General features: G+C 30.2%; 3 protein-coding genes across 4 annotated transcripts; all 3 read left to right on the top strand.

Annotated features, from left to right (window-relative positions):
* Positions 1–1,639: 1,639 nt before the first annotated feature.
* Positions 1,640–5,509, top strand: LOC114387560 (GDSL esterase/lipase At1g29660-like). The gene is made up of 5 exons (XM_028347759.1): positions 1,640–1,978; positions 2,141–2,265; positions 2,517–2,762; positions 4,752–4,992; positions 5,121–5,509. The coding sequence occupies exons 1-5, from the start codon at positions 1,729–1,731 to the stop codon at positions 5,303–5,305; spliced, it is 1,047 nt and encodes a 348-aa protein (XP_028203560.1). The 5' UTR covers positions 1,640–1,728; the 3' UTR covers positions 5,306–5,509.
* Positions 5,510–12,212: 6,703 nt separating this feature from the next.
* Positions 12,213–14,499, top strand: LOC114385718 (GDSL esterase/lipase At1g29670-like). The gene is made up of 5 exons (XM_028345763.1): positions 12,213–12,506; positions 12,769–12,893; positions 13,003–13,248; positions 13,617–13,866; positions 14,065–14,499. The coding sequence occupies exons 1-5, from the start codon at positions 12,257–12,259 to the stop codon at positions 14,340–14,342; spliced, it is 1,149 nt and encodes a 382-aa protein (XP_028201564.1). The 5' UTR covers positions 12,213–12,256; the 3' UTR covers positions 14,343–14,499.
* Positions 14,500–15,295: 796 nt separating this feature from the next.
* On the top strand, positions 15,296–18,462 carry LOC114385717 (GDSL esterase/lipase At1g29670-like). 2 transcript variants are annotated; one of them, XM_028345762.1, is made up of 6 exons: positions 15,296–15,405; positions 16,374–16,498; positions 16,771–17,016; positions 17,426–17,666; positions 17,810–18,181; positions 18,273–18,462. In XM_028345762.1, exons 1-5 carry the CDS (start codon positions 15,372–15,374, stop codon positions 18,073–18,075), a joined length of 912 nt encoding a protein of 303 aa, XP_028201563.1. In that variant the 5' UTR covers positions 15,296–15,371; the 3' UTR covers positions 18,076–18,181; positions 18,273–18,462. The 2 variants fall into 2 exon arrangements, with proteins under 2 accessions (XP_028201563.1, XP_028201562.1); XM_028345761.1 differs by lacking the exon at positions 15,296–15,405 and adding an exon at positions 15,435–16,087.
* The last annotated feature ends 4,397 nt before the right edge of the window (positions 18,463–22,859 follow it).

Raw genomic sequence — 22,859 nt, 5'->3', positions numbered from 1 at the left:
TAGTAACGAAACTTGCCTAACTCGTCATCTTTGCAATAATGTTAGTTACTGCTTCATTAGTTTCATTGTAAGAAAAAAAATCTTCCAACTAGGACACACACTGCCACCCCAACCTTGTAATTTCTGGATCATAATAACCCAACCTACATCGAGATGGAAGCTAAGACTAAGCCATGGTTGGTTCTATCTCTATTTCTATATATTGGCTGCAAATTGCATGCAACAATTTTAACATGAATATTTTATTTTTATTTCAGTCGAAGAATATTGAATTAGATTTCTCCCTTTAATTTTATCGTTAAAACTTGTTCAAAATAATCCAAAATATATAAGTTTAGCATAATTAAAACTCAAATGTAAATATACAAAAAAAGTAAATATTAAAATATTTTCATTATTGAAACTTGCAAGTTTTTAAACTCATATATCATTCATATAAACAAAACTTAAGTTAATGAATATATAAATAAAAAATTAAATAAATATTATTTTTATTAGAACTTGTGACTATAAGAATATAAAAGAATAAGATTAAAAGGTTGTAAATACAAAAGATAAGAAACAATGAAAAATTCATTAAAGTTAAACATAGTAATAAATTAAAATAATATATAAAAATAAAATTTAAGATAAGAAACTAAAAATCTAAAATACTAAACAGTTAAGTAAAGTGCGTAATCAAAATTAAATGAAATTGAATTCAAATTTTAATAATTAAAGTTCAAAAGGAATTTTTTTCTTTAACATATCATATTTTATTTTAAAAGAGACTTTTTATATTAAAAAGAGAAAAATATGATTTTAGTTTCTGCGTTTTATCCCGTTCAAATAGATTAAAATCAATATAATATTAAATATATTAAAACATAAATTATTTGATTATCTTGTTATTGTTTAATTTTAATAAAATTTAACATAAACAATAATTATATAGATATAATCCAATAATTAGTTACATTATATTATATATTAAGTTATAAAAATAATATAATAATTATTAAAATTACATCAATATAATTTAATTTTTTATTTTTTTTCTTAAATTTGGTTTTAATTTTTATACTTTCAAGCATCCTTTAACTTTTAATAATATTAGAATATAATCCTTCTTTTTTGTTTAAACTTCACAAGTGACAGTTTTTTCCTGTCACAAAGTGAAAAATAGAATTAAATTCACATAATTTTTATAGATGACTAAATGGAAAATAAAGAAACTAAAATCAAAGTTTGAATATCAAATCAAGATATATCATGAAACTAAAAAAAAAAGCCGTTGAACGTGCTTGCCTGCTGCTGCTTGGTGTATGTTTACTTTTCAACACAGGAGTTGAGCAAAATGCAAAAACAAGGATATATGGTCGCACGTTCATCAAGGATTTCGTGTTCATCGGTGCAAATTAAATTGAAATATTTATTAGTTTGGACCTTCTTTGCTTTTATTAGTAACAAATTGCCAAATTCGTCATCTTAGCACTAATGTCACCTTAATTTGGTTAACAAACAAGAAAAACATGCCAAACTCGTTGTCCTTCAATATTTCTTTATTCTGACTACTTAATAATAATAATAATAATCTTCCAAATTTTGAACAACTTTGTCACCCCACCCCATATATACATGTACCTTTCATCTTTCACTTGCCACACTCCTTACTTCCTGGATCATATATATATAGTAACCCAAACTCTTTTGTCTCATTAGCTTTTCTACCTAGCTACATCGATCAAGATGGAAGCTAAGACTAAGCCATGGTTGGCTCTATCTCTATTTCTATTGGCTACAAATTGCATGCAACAATGTGTCCATGGAGAATCGCAAGTGCCTTGCATGTTCGTCCTTGGGGACTCTCTATCTGACAATGGAAATAACAACAACCTTCAAACAAATGCAAGTTCCAATTACAGACCATATGGCATCGACTACCCAACAGGCCCCACCGGAAGATTTACCAATGGAAAAAATATAATTGACTTCATTAGTAACCTTCTCTATACTTAATTCACCATTTTTTCCAATCACCAAAAAGATAAATAAAATAAAAAAGCTTATCTTTACTTGATCATCCCATGAGTCCTTAATTAATTTCCCAGTTCTATTTTCTTACTTACCTTCATATAATAACGTTTAACCATTATTGCAGGTGAATATTTGGGATTTACGGAACCCATTCCACCCAATGCAAACACTAGTGGCTCGGACATACTTAAAGGTGCCAACTATGCATCTGGAGCAGCTGGTATTCTCTTTAAGAGCGGCAAGCACCTGGTATTAATCCAGCAAATTACATTCATCTTTTGTTTTTTTAAATTACACATAACATCATTTTTTTTTTAAATTTCTACATCGACTCTTTTATATTTAAAAATGTTATAGTAATACTCCTTATATATCAGTTACACTAGCCCCTTAATGTTTGAAAATATTACACTCTCTAATTGTTTTTTGATGTAATTTTATAGGATTTGTGTTTGAATGCTGACACATGCATGCCACTAAATTAGTGTTAAACAATGCAGGGTGACAATATTCATTTGGGAGAACAGATTAGAAATCACAGAGCAACGATTACCAAAATCGTTAGACGACTTGGAGGAAGTGGCAGAGCTAGAGAATACCTTAAGAAGTGCTTGTATTACGTGAACATAGGTAGCAATGATTACATAAACAATTACTTCCTTCCCCAGTTTTACCCAACAAGCCGCACCTATACCCTTGAGCGATATACGGACATTCTTATAAAGCAGTATTCTGATGATATAAAGGTATTTTACAATTTTCTATTTGTTTTTTTCACTTTCTCTAATTGTCTCACAAATTGACGTGGGGTTACTTTTATAAATAAATTGAAATCAAACTACTGGATCAAGTATTATAATAGTAGGCCTGGATAGTTTTTGGAGGTGTGCTTTCGGGTCTTATAGTTTATAGAGGTCTCCTACGTAATGGTTCATTTACCTATACATTTACATTTCTGCAAAAAAAACTTGTATAAAAAGTTATTAAAAAATTATTTTGCGTGAAAATTGAAAATATGATTAGTTTTGCCTTTTTTTTATTCTAATAGTTGAAAATTTTAATATAGAATGAGTGCAAAAAAATACTATAATTTGATATTAGTGGTCTTGACTTTTTTTCCCTATATTAAAGATATTGAAAGAAATACTAACAATAAAAATTAATGCCTTATTATGAGTATAAATCATACCTCTGACTTATTAAAATATTCAACTAACTAATTTATAAAGATTAAGAACTTTAGTTAAAAATATTATATTTATATTGAATTAATATTTTTTTTCCAAAAATATACCTAAAACTATACCTATAGGAGAAAATAACAAACGGATTATATTTCTCTCGGTATCATGTCATCCTAGAATTGACTTTAATGGATTATATTTCTCTCGTTATCATGCACCTATTTTCAGTTCAGTTCCAGACTTTTTGTCTTTGTATATTTCAGCCGATAGTGTTGGTATATCTTTTTATAGAGGTTTCTAGTTTTGGGGGCTTTTAGCTCTTGTTGATGACTAAAAAGAGGTATTTAAAAAATAAAATTGATATAGGTGGCATTTTACATTGAACCTTATAGAAAGAATCAAGTCACGCTTTAATTTAAACTTTATAATAGGTATTATACTAAAAATCAATTTGTCTAAATGCATGTAATGATTGTACAGTATTTTAATAATACTTGTAGTTATTATCTCTATCAAAAGAAGGTTTTTGAAATTAATTTTTTTTAGATTCAATTTTTGATAAATTTTGTTAAAGATTATGATTATCCTACTCAATTTGAACAAAATTATCTTCAATGAAAAATATATGTAATCTCTACTAAAAAAAAGTGAAATGTTAAAATTACTTAATTATGAAACTTTAATTAAGAATTTACAATTCAAAAAACTATAAAATAAAATGAAATTTGGCGATTATAGTAGAGTATGACTCGAGTATAAAATTTTCCTAAAATACCCATAGTATTAAACCAATGTCTTCAACAAATAAAAAATAAAAAAGGATAACTAATGTCCCGTGTAAATGATTTCTACATGAGTGAAACTTTCAGCACCTCCAAATTTTGCTTCAGGCACCCCATTATATTAGGAAATGGTCAATATGTAATGTAAAATTACATTATAGATTAAACATTACGTAATGTAATGAGATGATAGGGTGGTGCAGGAAGCAACACTCCGTCTACATGGAGTGGGTTGCAATTGATTTTGAACCAAATGCGAGCCAAAACCTGGCCTCCTTAAAACTTTAAGCTGCTTTAAAAATTGAGGAAAATAAATTAACGGAATCATTTTGTAATATATATGTATATATATTAGAAGTTTCACTAGAAAAATTCAAAATAAATAACCAAATTAACAAAAATGTGATTTTTTAGGAGTAAAAAACTTAATTAAGTTAACAAAATTAGAGGGTGGGTTCAAAGTTCAAACAACGACTTTTTCCACACTCTAATTTTCATACTCATGCTATATCCTTTTTTAAAAAATATTTTTACCTTTCTTTTTAATAACATTATTCATCATATCTTTTTCCTTTGCTGATCTCTTTTCTCAAGGCATGTCAAATAATCTTTTCTTTTTAAGATCCTAATAGGACAAGGACTTCAAACGTTCAAAATAGGTTCATTGTCCTCGTATTTCAATTTTCACACATGCATATGTAATTACATAAAGATAATTATTTGTACTAATTATTAACTTTGGGCCACTAATATTAATGGATGAGTACAGAAACTGCATAGGAGTGGGGCAAGAAAATTCGCGATAGTTGGGCTGGGTCTTATAGGATGCACTCCAAATGCCATATCTAGGCGTGGGACAAATGGAGAAGTGTGTGTTGCTGAGCTCAATAATGCTGCGTTCCTATTCAGTAACAAGCTTAAATCCCAAGTGGACCAATTCAAAAACACCTTCCCTGATTCCAAATTCAGCTTTGTAAACAGCACAGCTGGAGCCCTTGATGAATCCCTTGGTACATACACATTTCCATTTTCTTAACACATTCTAGATCAAGATATAAGATGAATTGGATGATTAAGAAATAAAACATAATAAATTCTTTTTACTAACCATGCATTGTCCGTGTGTAACACGTTTCAGGTTTCACCGTTGCGAATGTTCCTTGTTGCCCTACGAGGCCAGATGGACAGTGTGTTGAGAATGGAACACCATGCCAGAATAGAAATGCACACGTGTTTTATGATGAATACCATGTCTCATCAGCTGCCTGCAATTTCATTGCAATGGGTTCAGTAAGCCAATTCCAGAACCTTGTTGAGTCTTGATGATTATTCAGTTCAAACTACATATATATGTATGGTTGTGTCCTTAAAAAAAATTCTTATCATGCATAATATACAACTTGTATTAATCTGAATGTGTGCCGAGTTCAATCCGGCAAAACATGTTATTAAATAGTCTCGTTGTGCCTTTTCTTTATACCCACCTATAAAATAAATATACTACACGACCTTAATGTTTATCATCAATCATATAATGTTTTTATATTTCAGAGTAAATTTTATTCTGTTCCATTGTTTGAAGATGTGAGTATTATATATAGTTATATACTACTCCTTTTATTCTCTTGTGTTGAAATATATAGATAAGGATTGCTGATAACACATTCTCTTGTTGTATTGAAACTTAGTGCATTTAATTTAACATGGTTCATTAGTTGGTTTTGGGCCATGCTGGTGAACAAGTTGTCGTTTTTTAATATTGTACTGATGTTTACTATCTCCACCTTCTTTTAGCGATTGTATCATCAACATTTAAACGAATCATATTACTGTAAAAAAAAAAGTAACTGACAATATAAGCCATCAAGTTGGTTGATATTCTTTTTCTTTTACCCAGACATGATATGGAGTTTATCAACTGTATTGATAATTAAATACCACTCGAATTTGGATTAATAATTTATTGGTATCAAGTATATTATTATAAACATATTAATAAATTATCACTAAATAAAGAAAAAAAACAAGAAAGTAAATAAACTAGTTTTTATATATTAAAATATCAATTTGGTTCATTACGTTTTTAAAAATCTTATTTTAGTATTTTATATTCACAAATTGATCCATTTTAGTATTTTAAATTGGCACAATTTTTATTACATTTAAAAAAAATTATAAACTCAGGATCTCAACTACTACCTCCTCCACTTCAAAAGGAAAACAGAAAAAAGAATAAAAACAAAAACTACCAAGTTATTATCCTAATCCTCCATAACGCAAGAGGAAGGTGTACTACGGTATGTGGATGGTGGGCCCACTGTCGCGTCTGATCGTTTTCCGTCTGAAATGTACAGAAACTTGGTCCTGACATTGAGGTGCCATTTCTTTTGAGTTTTGACAAAAAACAAAAACGACAAAGACATTTCTTACCTATGCTTCTTCTGATTCTGTATTTTAATATAATATATTAAATAATATTTTTTTCGATTTCGATTATAAGAAAAAAAATATTTTACTTTTTATTAAGAAAATTAATTAATTATATTAAATTGTGATAATTTTAATTAAAAAATAAATATTTTTTTCTAAATTATTCTTTATTGAAATTTGATATTAAACATAATTTTTTTTATCTTATTAAATGAAATTTATTTTAGAGAAAATTTTATCAAATAAAATATAAGTAATTAATATTTATTTATATTTGAGATAAAAAAATACTTTTATTGATTATATTGAAGATTGGTTAGAGTAGTAATTTTTTCAATGCACAAATATTTCATCTAAACACATGTTTGATGAATTTAAAATTTTCAATTTAAAACTTTTTTGTGAGACAGAGAGAGAGGGAAAAGCATGCAAGAATCATAACATAAACAATCACAAGTTGATGATAGAATAGAAGTGTGCTTATATAATAACATGTATAATTTTTTGAGCATATTTTAATCTGCGCGCAGAGATCAAAACAGCATGAGATTAGCAGCAAAATTCCAAGAAAAGATTAATTTAGTGACTTAGAGGACACTTGATCATTAAACCAAAATTAATCAAATCCCGAATCCTTAATATAGGATTTCTCTTGAAATTTATTGATGTTGAATTGGTTAATTTCGGGGTCACACTAGAATTGAATCAAGAATTGTGATTAAATCTTTAGAAATTAATAGTAGGCCCGATTAGAAAACTTTACAAGTTGATTAGTCATTTTATTAAATCAAATTCTTTCTTGATTTTAATATGTTTTCTCTCTTAAACATTCAAATCCTCATTTTCTAACGTTCCTAAGTGGTTGACAGCAATTAAAAATCCTTGAGAGATTACCCATGTCATTTGCCTTGTATAGTAAGTTTACTTGTTATTTGACCTGTGTACAATCACATATCACAGGGACGGGAGCTAGTCTTGGATGGCAAGGGTGACCAAATTTAAAAATTAAAAATTTCACCACTAAATATATAAGTATAAGATTTCATACAAAAATATTCATAATTATATGTTTCAAAACATTAATTATATTTATATTCTAGAGAAAAATCTATAAAAGAATACGAAACGTCTCTCCTATATACATGCCACAAAAATAATCTATAAATGAACTTAATTAAATTTTATAAAAAAATTATTTTGAATGTATACTAGTAAACATTCAATAAAAAAATAAAATCATCTTTTAGCTTGTTGCAAAGTATAATCTTAACTATATTTATAACTAAAAAAAATAGCTATAGACTCTTGCCCTTGAGGCCACGAGCACATTGGAGTCTTATACAAAAAATACCTAGAAAAACAAAGATAAGAGCAGTAAAACAAAGAAAATATATATAAAAAAAGTAATAATAGGAAGAAAGAATATTTGTTGATAGGTGTCAAAACTCAATAATCCTTTTGTATATGATAATTTTTTTTTTTACATATATTAAAAGTAAATAATACATGATAATATAAAGGTCTTTTACATTGTCACTAAATCATAAATTACAATATATATGATAATTTTGTTTAATGGTATAATAATTATTATAAAGTTATAATAAAAATAATTTTTAATTTGTTGATAGCCTAAAAAATTATATTTATATCAGCAATAGATGTCTATTAAATTCTTAAACTAGATTGTATTTCCTATATTTTGATTAATTTTTATCTTAAAAAAATATATTTTCTCCTAAAATAATGTCCAGTGTACGACAAAGGAGACAGCCTTCAGCCTCTCCATGTATTATGGGACAAAGTTTTATAAAATATATACTAGCTCGTGCTGCGCACGCATTAATAAATTATTCTGTAATAATATCTATAAATCAAGATGATTAGAAAAGAGAGTAAATAATCACTCTAGTTCTTAAAATTGGAAAGTATTGTCACATTATTAATCTCTGAAACTAAAATTATATTAAATAAGTCTCTAAAATATCAAATTAAATAAGTCCTTAAATTTAATTACTTACTGTGATTTCTTTTCTCCAAACTTATGTTAATAATGCGCCTTCCAATTTTAGGAATTAAACTACTAAAGTAACTATTCATTCATTATAAAAGTTGTGTTTTATTTTGATAGACATTTATTCATTATAAAAGTGACTAATGCATGTAAGTTTAAATAAATATTTGGATAAAATATGTTTTTGGTTTTTCTCAAATTTGTAATTTTTTTCTTTTAGTCTCTCTAATTTTAAAATCTCAAATTTTCATCCTTCTAAATTTAAAATAAATCACCTTTGATCTTCAAAGTACTTAAATAACACTTTATAGAAGGGTAAAAAAAAAAATTAAGATAAAAAAAACACATATTTCAAAATTAGAAAGACTTAAAATCAACGAAAACTTTTCGACATACCAAAAACATATTTTGTTCCTAAATATTTTGAAGAAGATCGACAAATTACAAATGGGTACTTATCAACTTGATCGTCAATATTACACCTTGGTCCTCTCATACTCATAATATATACTGGGGCCCGAAGAACTAAAGCTATAACATTACTATGGTATAAGTTAATTAATACATTTCTTGGCAAATCAAACCAATGTACAGGAGTAATTAATAGTTACCCTCCGTATTAGGGAAAAAAGAGTATCAGAAGTTATATATGCGTACACATAAAATTCTGCATTTTAGAAATTCGGACTGAAATTGCTAATCAGGGATATAGGGAGTAATATAAATATATAAAGATTACTTATCTGAAGACTGAGGATGACGTACGATTTGATACCATATTTTGGGCTTACTCTTTGATTTGGTTGGTAGCTTCAGAAAAGTATTGGATTTATGATTTCGGGAAACTGTCCACATTAAATGGTTTCGGATGATATGAGCTGAGAACACTGTGTTCACTAAGTCACTAAATTAATCTTTTTAAAAAATAAAGTCACTAAATTATTTTTCTAAACTGATTCTTAATTTATCAAACCAATGATTAAGCAATAAGTTAGCATCATAGACCAATGACACAAGTGATAATAATTTGTAATTTTTACTCAAATAATCTAAGATTCAAATTTTTATTAATTTTTAAGTATGAAATAAATTATACATTCATCAGAAATAATTTTATATTAATATCATGTCAAAATAAAAATAAAAATAAAAACTATCATCGTATATGCTATTAATCTCAAAACAGATAGGGGGAATTGTTGTGTATTTTCGGTTGCCAAAAGTCAGAAGACGCTCCCACGTGGTGTAAAGTTGAGAGTAAATTTTAACCCAAAACACACAGTACACTGTACACCCATGCATATAGTCTCACTTTGTAGGGTGTGGATAAAGATTGGTGGACAATTCCACTGCAGTACACCAAGAAAAAAAAAAGAAAAAGAGAGATTGAAAAGTAGGAGAGAAAATGATTTGAGTTGGGTTAAATTTAGTCTTATTTTTAACTTAATTTAATTAAATTTAGGTTTAGTTATTATGGGAATTCTTATATTTTAAATTGGTTTATAAAAATTTAGGTTTAACTAAAAATTTCCAGGATCTAATTAAAATATATAGTAAAAATATGAAAATTTGTGAATCAATTTAAGCTTAAATTTAATTGAGTTGAATTAGGTTGGATAATACTTAAACACACACAAACAATCATTATCAAAATATTGAAAAGTCAAAATAGTAATCATAAAACAATAATTATAAAACTGCTTAGCAACTAACGACTAGTATTCATAAAACATGAAATTGGATAATTAATATTATTTTTATATTTTTGTAACTCACAATCTCACATATGACACATAAAATTAGACAACTGGTATTTTTATTTATATTTATTTTGTAGTTGGGTTGGATCAAATTGATTGAATTTGTAATTCATAAACTTGTTACTCAATCTAATTCTAATTCTAATTGTGTACTAAAAAAATTCAACCAATCCAACTTATACAAAAATGTAATTAGGTAGGACGGATTCACAAATTGGGTGTGATTTGCTTATACCTGTATCAAGAATGAGAAATTTGAAAAATAATGTGCTAATAAGGTGTTTGAAATGATAGATTTACATATAATTACTTTTCCAAAATTTTCTACATTTTTTTCTAGTTTATTTTTTTATGATAAGTATATAATGTGTGTTTTATGTTTTCAGGAAATTAAATATATTCGTTTTTCATTTTTTTTTATAACATTACTCATATATAATAGAGTTGAAGAGATTGATAAGTGTTATAGATTTGGGCTTTAAAGTTTTTTAATCCTATAAAATATTATTGCATTAGTCTTTTATGTAATTAAAGGACTGAATTAATTGCTTTATACAGTGAACATATTTATTTATCATGAGTTCTCATTATATAAAGATATATTTATCACATTCATTAAAAATAAATACTTGTTACAAACATTTTTGAAGCACCAAACAAAAGCCTCTCACGTATTGTTTGTTGGAAGGAGACGTTGTGGGGAGAGGGAATTAGTTGAGGGGCCATCATCTTTTGAACTTTGACACTTTAGACAGTTAGTTGGAGAGGGAATTAATTGAGGGGCCATCATCTTACCATGTCTCCTTATAGTGTCTAAGAAGTTGCCACGTCCATCTTACCATCTCTTGAGATATGATGAACACCTTTACACGTCTTCTCTTTCCCATGGAGTGAAGTTGCATGATTCCATCCTATAATAATGATCTTGTCCATGGATGATTTGCACAACATACATCTACATATATTATGTATGTATGTATGTAGTATTTGTTTTCTGACCAAACTGCAAACTGAAAGTCAATGTCTTATCTGACTGTACTGAAACTATCTTAGCCACATGTTTTATGTCAAAGGGGTTAAATTAAATGTACTATCAATTTTCATGTAGTTCTACAAGCATTCCAATAATGGCGCGTGTCCCACGGGTAATAAACTTAATAAAATACATACCCTCAATACTCAATTCATTGCTCTAGCTCTTTTGTTTTTATTTGCGGTAAGTTAAACATGTCTAACCAATCATTCTTCATGTGTTTTATTTTGATTCACTAAATATAAGATATCAGTGTTTACCGGTACTGGTCATATGTGAATTTGAATGATCTGAATTGGATAATTTGTTTATTTGGATTAATATTAAATCGAATAAATTAAAATCATACGGGTTGAATCGCATATTTAAATTTATAAATCCGATTAAAATTGAACTGAATCGATCAAAAGTTTTAGAGTTATTTGGATTAGTGTTGAAATTTTTAAAGTATTATTGTTAGGTACATTATTATTTGTTTTACATTTTTTATATTAAATTATTGTTATGTTTATAATATTAATAAATTATATTTTATATCAATTAAATTTGATTGTAACAAATTTAGTTATAACGAAGCTTATTACAAGAAATTAGTTGGTAGAAAATAGTCATGATTCATATTATTATAATACATCTCATTGAAAAATATTTTATTTTAATTTATATTAGTCTATTGTAAAATATTATGTTGATGATATTAAATGAATCAATTTTACTACTTTGAGACATTTGATGATATTACATTGAATATTTGGATGTATCATGATGTAAAATAATAGTTCTAAAGAAAAAAGATCTAATTAAGTGAGTAATTTGTTAGCTCGAATCGAATCAAACTGTTCATGAATGAGTTAAGTTTTAAAAAAATTGTGAAAATTAAAGTGAACAAAACCGATCAAATTTGATTAAATTGAATCTTAAATTTAGCTAAAACTAGCCAAAATCGGCCCACGAATACTCTATATAAGGGAGACAAAGCTTCATAACCATTACCACACCACCCTACTACATTCCCACCTTTAGTCTTGTTCTTAGAGATGGCTTGTGAAACCAAGTCATGGTTGGTTATGTTTCTTGTTTTCTTGGTTGCTAATTGCATGCAACATTGTGTCCACGGGGTGTCTCAAGTGCCTTGCCTTTTTATCTTTGGGGACTCTATGTCTGATAGTGGAAACAACAATGAACTTCCAACCACTTCAAAATCTAATTTCAGACCATATGGGATCGACTTTCCATTAGGACCAACTGGGAGATATACCAATGGCCGAACAGAAATTGACATAATCAGTAACATTTCTTTACACTAATTAAGATCCTCTTGTTTTTCCTTAAAGTATATATTTAGCATTCAGTACAGCAATTAAAGATTTTAAATTCAAACCTCATTATGAATTGTTTTGAGTTGTGATGGACTACCTTCTGTTAATTAACTCAGCAATTTTTTAGTAGTGGTGAAAGAATAAAAACTATATTTATTTATAGAGCCAAGTGTCCTTTCTCTTGCTCTATACATTTTGTTCAAGCTCACACTAGAGTTCTACAATTGCAGCTCAATTTCTGGGATTTGAGAAATTTATCCCACCCTTTGCAAACACTAGTGGTTCAGACATACTTAAAGGTGTTAACTATGCATCAGGTGGATCTGGTATACGCAACGAAACTGGCTGGCATTATGTATAAATCAAAGAGTCTTGTTTCTTTCTTTTCTTGATCTTCAATTGGTTTATGGTAGAGCGCTTGTGTTACAATTCTCATGCATGCTACTAAATTAACGCAAATGCAGGGTGCTGCTATCGGCTTGGGATTACAGTTAGCAAATCACAGAGTCATAGTATCTGAAATTGCTACCAAACTTGGAAGTCCTGACTTAGCTCGACAATACCTTGAAAAATGCTTGTATTATGTGAACATAGGCAGCAATGATTACATGGGCAATTACTTCCTTCCCCCGTTCTACCCAACAAGCACCATTTATACCATTGAGGAGTTTACACAAGTTCTGATTGAAGAGTTATCTCTGAATTTACAGGTATCCATTGAAATTTTGTTACACAAATGATTAGAATATGAATAATTTTAAATCCTATCATAATATCTACTAACAGTTTTACTTGTTTTGTACAGAAAGTATTAAACTCCTTTATGTTTCGAAGACATTAAATGCATTAACTTTTTCATTTAATATTTTGTTTATTATAAAATATCTAAAGAATTTGTAGGTGTTTATATTTAATATTTGATCGTGTCTCGAACAACATTATCTCTCAACGAAGAAATCATGAGAAATCAAAAAAGAAAGATTTGTAGGACGATATAATAATAATAATAGCATGTCAAATGAAGTTACACCATATATGATATGATGGTTGAGCAGGAGAATTTGATTTGTATGGGCAGGCTTTACATGACATTGGAGCAAGAAAGTATGCCTTGGCTGGGTTGGGCCTTATAGGATGCACCCCAGGTATGGTGAGTGCTCATGGGACAAATGGATCATGTGCTGAAGAGCAAAATCTCGCTGCATTCAATTTCAATAACAAGCTTAAAGCTCGAGTGGATCAATTCAACAATGATTTCTATTATGCTAATTCCAAATTCATCTTTATAAACACTCAAGCATTGGCCATTGAGCTTCGCGATAAATATGGTAATGAACTTGGTTCTCTTATTCTTCACTCCACATCTCTAAATTAAAAGCAATATAATTGATTGTTTTCCACTGAGGTTTTTTTTATCAATAAATGTTAATTGTTAGTTTTTGTTAACAGGAGGATCAAACTTGCGACCTTTTCAATAATTGAGGTGTGTACAATACATATAACCATACATATTTGATGTGTCTCAGGTTTTCCGGTTCCGGAAACTCCTTGCTGCCTACCGGGATTAACAGGGGAGTGTGTTCCTGATCAAGAGCCGTGCTATAATAGGAATGACTATGTGTTTTTTGATGCTTTCCATCCCACCGAGCAATGGAACCTACTCAATGCATTGACATCTTATAATTCTACCACTAATTCAGCCTTCACTTATCCAATGGATATCAAGCACCTTGTTGATCATGAAATTAAGACGGAATTGGAGCTCACAAATGAGTCCACTTCACAACTTAGTGCCACTGAATAAGTTCTGGTTATCATGTAGTCGTTCATATGGAGTTGAAATAATTGTGAGTTGAATATGTATTAAGTAATGGCCTGCCACTGAATTGAACGACAAAGTGGAATGAATCAAGTGAATAAATTGGCTATCCTGCCTCGAATATGATCCAATTTGTATTGAATTGTTTGATTGGCTATGCCGTGTATGCTGTCATGGAATGCAGGGACAATTGTTGTTATGGAATGCAAATCAAAATCAATGCACCATAATTATTTGGTTCCTACATTCTATCGCTGAAATCAGTTTTTATACTGATCATCCACATTTCTTTGATGAAAAACAGCATCTGCCATTTAGTTAATATATTTATTGTCATATAAGTCATATGTTTTGAAATTAATCTAATAAAACTATAAGAATTAAAAATCAGAAGAAATAAATAATAGAGAGAAGTATTACAGAAGAGATGGAGAACAGATAGTTCTCTTATCATTCCACAAATGAAGTATCCTTTTTTATTGGTATAAAGCTACAACTCAAAAATCGCATGATTTAATGTATAAAGGTGAAATATATATAGTCATAATTTTCAAGGGAATATGGACCACAACTAATAAATATGTACAAGTTGAAATTACTTTCATGGCGAGTTGAAATATATATGTTTTTTGGTACATAAGTTGAAAATGTTCTAATCAAAGTTAAGTTAAAAATATTTTTATAAACAATTAATGGAAAACATATTTAATCAGTCATAATATGTGGGTTAATTTTCCTTGAGTCTTGTTTCAACGATGGGTTGTGTCAGTTAGAAGTTTTTAAATTTCTCATTAAGTCTACCAAAATAACCCGTCTTTTATGGTATGTTAAATAACAATTAAAGATGTGTGGGGCCGTGGTAAACCTGATGGTGTCTAAGAAGCTGCCACGTGTCCATGTCCATGCGGATAAGGCCTCTTGAGATGAACATCTTTATTACGAACTGAACTTCATCTTCTCTACTGCCATGGCCATTTCATCTGCATCCGATTTCATAAATGATTTGCACAGCATATGTTATGCCTTGCAATTTCAAGATGTGATTTGAGTATGTATTTGCATTACAATTCCATCACATTGGTTTTTTAACCAAAATAAAATTCAATATTTTATCTGATTGTCATTGTACTGCTGAAAAATCTTAGCCACATGTTTTATACAAAATAAGAGAAGTATACTGTCAAATTTCATGTACTTTCTACAAACATTGCAATAATGGAGCCAGACTGGTAACTTAATAAAAATATATGCTTTCATTGCCGTAGACCTTTGTTGCTATTTGCAGTACATGTTTAGTTGTTTAGTTGCCATTTGCTAGAGCCAAACCAATCATTCTTCATTTGATCACTGTGTCTTTACTTTGATTCAAAGGCTACAAGACTTCACAACTACCTTTAGTTTTGTTCTTTGCTCTTGTTCCTCATTTCCTGGATCATAACCCAACCTCTTCAATTTGCCTCATCAATTCCTCTTCTAAGAGATGACTTGTGAAACCAAGACATGGTTGGTTATGCTTCTTTTCTTGGTTGCTAACTACATGATGCAACATTGTGTCCATGGGGTATCCCAAGTTCCTTGCCTTTTCATCTTTGGGGACTCTTTATCTGATAGTGGAAACAACAATGAACTTCCAACCTCTGCAAAATCTAATTTCAGACCATATGGGATCGACTTTCCATTAGGACCAACTGGAAGATTTACCAATGGCAGAACAGAAATTGACATAATTAGTAACGTTTCTTTACACTTATTCAGACCTGTATCTATCTCTTGTTTTTTTTCTTCTTAAAATAATTGAGTATTCAGTGCTGCAACCAAAGATTCTAAATTTATGTCTCGTTATGAATTTTAGGGGTCAAATTTATGAGTTGGTGTGGACTACCTTCTGTTATCTGAGCAAATTTTTCGGTAGTGCTGAAAGAATAAAAACAATATTAGTATATTTGTAAAGCTAAGTGTCTTTTCTCTTGCCCGAAATGTTTTGGTCAAGCTCATAGTAAAGTTTTACAATTGCAGCTCAACTTCTGGGATTTGAGAAATTCATTCCACCCTTTGCAAACACTAGTGGTTCAAACATACTTAAAGGTGTTAACTATGCATCAGGTGGAGCTGGAATACGCATTGAAACCGGCTCGGACATGGTATACATCAAAGAGCCTAGTTCTTTCATGTTTTTCTTGATCTTCAATTGGTTTATGGTAGATGACTAGAGGGTCTATGTGACAATTCTCATGAGATTTTAAATCATGAGTAGTTGTAATTTATCGCAATCCTTGTTGTTGAAAGAAATTGTAGACAAATGCAGCCGATGTGACTGCAATTGTGGTAGGGAGTCTCAAAAACCTTAAAGTTGGGGCTGAAATTGTGGTCACTAACTGTTCTTTAAAACCTTGATTAACCCTATGCAATGCAGGGTGCTACTATCAGCTTGGGATTACAGTTAGCAAATCACAGAGTCATAGTTTCTGAAATTGCTACGAAACTTGGAAGTCCTGACTTAGCTCGACAATACCTTGAAAAGTGCTTGTATTATTTGAACATAGGCAACAATGATTACATGGGCAACTACTTCCGTCCCCAGCTCTACCCAGCAAGCCGCATTTATAGCCTTGAGCAGTATGCACAAGCTCTGATTGAAGAGTTATCTCTGAATTTGCAGGTATCCATAGAAATTTTCTGTTTCACATATTATTAGAATATGAATAATTCTAAATCCTGCTATAGCATACTCATGATAATAATCATACTTGTTTTGTATGGTAAGCATTGAATGCTTTTTATGGTTCTAATACATTAAATGCATTAAAAAAATTTATAGAGAAAATGGTCTATGTATTGACAATGTAAGATTTTAAAAGTCATATATTAGCCATGTTACATGTTACAGGTTGATAGTATAGATTTTTACACCAAAACTACATAGAAATTAAACTCTTTCTTATAAAGCATCGTGAAGTTTTGTAAGAAGACATAGATTACTTTTTGGAATAACAGTAGTAGCATCTAAATTGAAGCTACCCCATTTATGATATGATGGTTGAGCCGGACAATTTGATTTATATGGGCAGGCTTTACATGACCTTGGAGCGAGAAAGTATGTGTTGGCTGGGTTGGGCCTTATAGGATGCACACCAGCTGTGATGCATTCTCATGGGACAAATGGATCTTGTGTTGAAGAGCATAATGCTGCTACATACGATTATAATAACAAGCTTAAAGCTCTAGTGGATCAGTTCAATAACAGGTTCTCTGCTAATTCCAAATTCATCCTTATACACAATGGATCAAACGCCCTTGACATTGCACATGGTAATAAGTTTGGCTTTCTTATTCTTCAATCCACATCTCTAACCAAGATGCATACAATATTGTTTTCTTTTTTATCAGCAAATGTTAGTTGTTAGTCTTTTGTATAGCATTATATATAACCATGTATAGTCCATGTGTCTCAGGGTTTTTGGTTTCGGATGCTGCTTGCTGCCCATCAGGGTGTAATCCCAACCAAAAGCCGTGCAATAATAGGAGTGACTATGTGTTTTGGGATGAAGTTCATCCCACCGAGGCATGGAACCTAGTTAATGCAATATCAGCTTATAATTCTACCATTGATCCAGCCTTTACTTATCCAATGAATATCAAGCAACTTGTAGACTGTGAAGTTAAGAGGGAATTGGAGTTCAGGAATGAGTCCACTTCACAGCTCAGTGCCACTGAATAAGTTCTGGCTATCACCTAGTCTTTCATTTGGAGCTAAATTAATTGAGTTGAATATGTACGAAGTAATGGCCTGCTACTGAATTGAACGACAAAGGGGAATGAATCAAGTGAGTATATTGGCTATCCTGCCTCAGATTTGATCCAATTTATATTGGATTACTTGATTAACTATATGGTGTATGCTTTCATGGAATGCAGGCACAGTTGCTGTTATGGAATCCAATTCAAAATCATTAAGCCATAATGATTTGGTTTCAAAATCCTCTCCTGAAATTTGATTTTGTACTGTTTATACTCTTTTCTTTGTTTAGAACCAATATATTGACATGAGTTATACTATTTATGTAATATTTCTTTACAACATTATTATTTCTCTCTTTCTTAATCACATCATTCATCTTATTTCATATTTTTCTCTTGATTATATAAAACAAAGAGTTCAATTTCTATTTACTTGACAATGTAAAACAGAGTTTTATACGGTTATTCAATCACAAAATTATCGTTTAAATTATTTTAAGATAATTATTTTAAAAATCAACAAATATATCATACATGGTGAGATGATATTGGATAACCTTGTAAAACAAATGAAAGAATAGTCAAAATTATCCTTACTCCCATCAATAACTTAACATATTTCTCAAAAGTAATTTAGTTACAAGGAAAACTTTAATTAAATTTATTATATTTCTCATTAAAATTTCAAATCGCACAATGATATGTAAATGTTTTTGTTTTAAAAAAAAATCTACTGTTCTTAATACATGATATTTATTGTTAAGAGAAACATCTACATATGTACTGCTTGATTTAATAACTTGATGGAAAGGATATAAACTATAAAGAACCTAAGTTTCATAGCCAATGTGGTTAATAAATTTCGTTTCATAACCGTAAAAGGTATGGTTGAAACGAGAATGGCAAAAAGAAGCACTGCCATGTAGTGAATAATAATAATAAATAAATCAGAAGTTGTGATGGATTTGGGCGATTGGGCTTATGGGCTACCAATCTGCGTAAGATATGATAGATTCATTAAAGAAATAGAATAGGCCCATTGCTTCCATTGTCTTTTACCCCCTTCTGCACTTACTTTTTAATAAAGTGCATAAAAAAAAGTGGTGATTACATAATTCTTTATTGAAGAGCACTAATTATATTTACATCTTTTTAATAAAAAATAGATTATTTATTGAAGAGAACTAATTATATTTACATATTTGTAATAAAAAAATAGATTATTTATTGAAGAGAACTAATTATATTTACATATTTGTAATAAAAAAATAGGTTAATTTAATAATATTTTTAGTCGTTGAAATTTGAAATAAATCTATTTTGGTTTCCCCAAATTAAATTAAAAAAATACATTTTAGTCCTTCAAATTTAAAAAAAAAAAAATATTTTGGTCCACTTCCGAGGCATTGTCAACATTCGACACACATTCACTTCTGATTGCATCACGTTACTACTTCTATTAACGTTATTTAGCTCTGAAGATTAAAAACGTAATTTTGAAATTTAAGAAACTATATTTTTTTTCAATCTTGAGACTAAAAATGAATTTACAAATTTTATGGATTAAAAACATAATTAAACAAAAAACGCTATGCTTGCATCGCTACGAAATCTTTATTTGTTACTTTACTAAGAGAAGAGAGTAAGAGGTTTTATAGAGGAGGACCTTTTTTCCGTTTATACTAGAATACCTTTTGGTTTATTATCTTCAAACTTCAATAGATGCTTCAGTTGATACCTCACAAATATGAACTACGACATTAGCTAGTAATGATATTTTGCCTCGGCACACTGTTATCGTGAATAATGGTCATCGCCTCATTGGTTTCAAACTTGATTTCAAATATAGCTGAGTTTGTGTTTTCCGAAAGGAACAATGTGTATCTTGCCATGGCAGATTTAATTATGCCAGAAATTAAACATCATAGTTCATAAGCTAACAAAGAAAATTACTAATCAAATAACGTTATCAAATTAAACACAGAACATTGCAGATTAGCCAGAAAAGAGTCCTCGATATGGTTGAGGGTCAAATCATCCAACTCTCCCACCCAGTTCACTGAACCTTAAACGAAAGCAAGGTCAAATGATCTCAGTAGTCTGTCATTCCGGTCAAAATCTGATTAGATAAGATAAAAATTAAATGTTAAAATAATACCTACTACTCACACCGTATCTAATTATAAAATCTTTTTTAATTTTTAGATATATTAATTATTATTTTTTTATATACTTTACTTAATTATTTTTTAAAATATTAATGAAAATTAATTAAGTAAATAAAAAAATAAATTTTTTTTAGAATAATAATATAAATAGTTAATAAATTTAATATGATTATCTAATTTAATTATTTTGTTTGAAATACGTAAATTAATATATATATAGACACAGAAGGAGTGGTGGTCCTCCTAGGAAAACCATTTTGTCTCTGATTCCTTAATTTCATCGAGCCATTGATTGGCTGCGTCAACCATTTCTAGGGCTATTTTTCTCAGCCACTTGGGGGTAACCCATTTCACAATGGTTAATATCCTCAGTCTCATTGATGAACCCACATAAGAGTCTGTGAACCTCAGCCATCCATTTTAGCTTTCAGATTTACGCTTCCCACTGCAAGGAAGAATCCAAATACTCAGAACTCTCCCATTGGCTACCTTAGTTATCGTACATTGTCTCTGCCACCATTTTTTTAACCTCACTCACTCACTTAAAATCTTCAATTTATTGTTCCCTCTCTCTCCTCATTGAGCCTAGGAAAACCCTTTTCTTTTTTTTTTCTCAGACCATTATTTCACAGATATCCCAGTATATGGGGTAGCAACAATTAAGTCACACTCTTATTGGCTCATCACTTCTTTGGCCATTTACTCACCCAGAAATCATTCTTCCTCCCCCAAAACAAAACCCTTCCTTACATGCATGGCTTCTTCAAGAGTTCAAATATGCAGATTCCTAACAGTCTTCCCCTTTCCGGATTGGAGGGAGGCGTGTTAATAGGCTGCATATATATGCTACCTAATGCTTATGTTTTCAGTTTGACATTCATAACTATAGCAGCAGATAGTCCCAATCATATTCATTCATACAAACTCATCACAAGGACTAAATTTTAGGTATATATTGTGTTCAGATCTTCATGACAGGTAAGCATTACTACAGATAAATTTGAATGGATGACAAATGCATATGATTTTGATGCTTTCTCTGAAGCTGAGCAAACTGCTCAGGTATAGTAATATACTTGTATGAACTGTGTTTCAGGGTCAAGATACATTTAGACAGTGTGATGCTTGTGAGTGATTCAACATGGATCCCAGTTGTTCAGGAGCTTATTGATAAGAATCTTACGGGGCGGATCGTTTGATACAGGCTACGAAGGTTTGGATGACGCCACTTCCGGTGAAGGAAGATAAGTTAGGGTAGACGCCACTTCCGGTGAAGGAAGATAAGTCTGGGTAGACGCCACTTCCAGTGAAGGAAGATAAGTCTGGGTAGACGCCACTTCCGGTTAAGGAAGATAAGTCTGGGTAGACGCCACTTCCAATGAAGGAAGATAAGTCTGGGTAGACGCCACTTCCAGTGAAGGAAGATAAGTCAGGGTAGACGCCACAAGGATTACCTTGATAAGTCTGATAATTGGTTCAACAAGGAACCCAGAGAGAAACTCTCACCCAATTTTATGAAAATGCCAAAAGTTTTTTTTTATTCAAAACAAAAACCCATACTTATAGTGTAGCTAAACAAAAAGATAAAAATAGACATGGGCCTTCTAAACAGTTTGGGCCAAAATTACAATAAATAAAAATTATAACTAAATAGAACATATTTATTATGGGCCTTCAAATTAATCTTGGCCTTCAGCATCAATTAATAGTCTTGATAGTGTCTCTGCCTCTGGGCCTTCATCCTTCTCCACTTGGGCCTTCATCCTTCTCCACTCGGGGGCTTTGTCCTTCTCCACTTGGGCCTTCGTCCTTCTCCACTTGGGCCTTTAGACTGTATTTGGCCTGTTTCATGATTCTCATCACTTATAAACAAGGTGAATGGCATGCATCTAAGCTTGACCAAATGGAGACTCAGATGGAGATGAATTACTGACTGATTAATTACTTAGACTAGCTATACTAAGGTCAATTGCTGGCTGTCATGTCTTTGTCATTGTACTTATGTTATTCTCATTGAATATTTCTAGTTGCTTATATATTTCTCAATTTTCTAATACCTTCCTAGCCTGGTTTTAAATTGCGGATGCATTGCGGTGAGTATAAAACCTTTATATTGTGGGCAATTACGAGAAAATGTAGCTGATGCTGCCACAATTGAGGTCACTTGCGGTTGTGGAGAGTCAAAATACATTGACCATGCGGCCCTATTTAAAACCATGCTTCCTAGTATCTTTTACTTATTTGTGTGTTGTTTAGAATGTGATGCAGCTTCTTTCTGAATATATCAAGGTGTTCCTGTCATAAATATTTTTGTTGATTCTTTATTTGGTTTTAATGTACAAGCCTACAAGGTTTTCAATCTTGATCTTTTCAAATAAAGCAGTAGTAGACTATATATTAGGGCGTGGCAAGCCTGCTGAATTTACTTCGATATCTTACTATATATTTAAAAAAGACCAGATTCATCTACAAAATCTTATCTCTTTTTTTTTTTTCCACCTCAAAATAAATTTAAAGAAAAAGAAATAAATGGGATGTGAGGATTATCAGTTAAATGAATTGGTTGTTTTATGCAAATAAAATCCCTTACTAAGAG

This window comes from Glycine soja, chromosome 15 (assembly GCF_004193775.1).
Source record: "Glycine soja cultivar W05 chromosome 15, ASM419377v2, whole genome shotgun sequence".
Lineage (NCBI taxonomy): Eukaryota > Viridiplantae > Streptophyta > Magnoliopsida > Fabales > Fabaceae > Glycine > Glycine soja.
The sequence above is the reverse complement of the archived record's forward strand: the minus strand, read 5'-3'. Positions and strand labels throughout refer to the sequence as shown.

What these genes read in the sequence shown, in the direction of transcription:
- LOC114387560 (XM_028347759.1), top strand. Translation starts at nt 1,729, where the DNA reads ATGGAAGCTAAGACTAAGCCATGGTTGGCTCTATCTCTATTTCTATTG. An exon ending in AGTATTCTGATGATATAAAG is followed by an intron (nt 2,763 to 4,751) that starts GTATTTTACAAT and finishes GGATGAGTACAG; the next exon opens with AAACTGCATAGGAGTGGGGC. An exon ending in AGCCCTTGATGAATCCCTTG is followed by an intron (nt 4,993 to 5,120) that starts GTACATACACAT and finishes AACACGTTTCAG; the next exon opens with GTTTCACCGTTGCGAATGTT.
- LOC114385718 (XM_028345763.1), top strand. Translation starts at nt 12,257, where the DNA reads ATGGCTTGTGAAACCAAGTCATGGTTGGTTATGTTTCTTGTTTTCTTG. An exon ending in AACAGAAATTGACATAATCA is followed by an intron (nt 12,507 to 12,768) that starts GTAACATTTCTT and finishes CTACAATTGCAG; the next exon opens with CTCAATTTCTGGGATTTGAG. An exon ending in TGAGCTTCGCGATAAATATG is followed by an intron (nt 13,867 to 14,064) that starts GTAATGAACTTG and finishes GATGTGTCTCAG; the next exon opens with GTTTTCCGGTTCCGGAAACT.
- LOC114385717 (XM_028345761.1), top strand. Translation starts at nt 15,838, where the DNA reads ATGACTTGTGAAACCAAGACATGGTTGGTTATGCTTCTTTTCTTGGTT. An exon ending in AGTTATCTCTGAATTTGCAG is followed by an intron (nt 17,017 to 17,425) that starts GTATCCATAGAA and finishes TTATATGGGCAG; the next exon opens with GCTTTACATGACCTTGGAGC. An exon ending in CGCCCTTGACATTGCACATG is followed by an intron (nt 17,667 to 17,809) that starts GTAATAAGTTTG and finishes CATGTGTCTCAG; the next exon opens with GGTTTTTGGTTTCGGATGCT.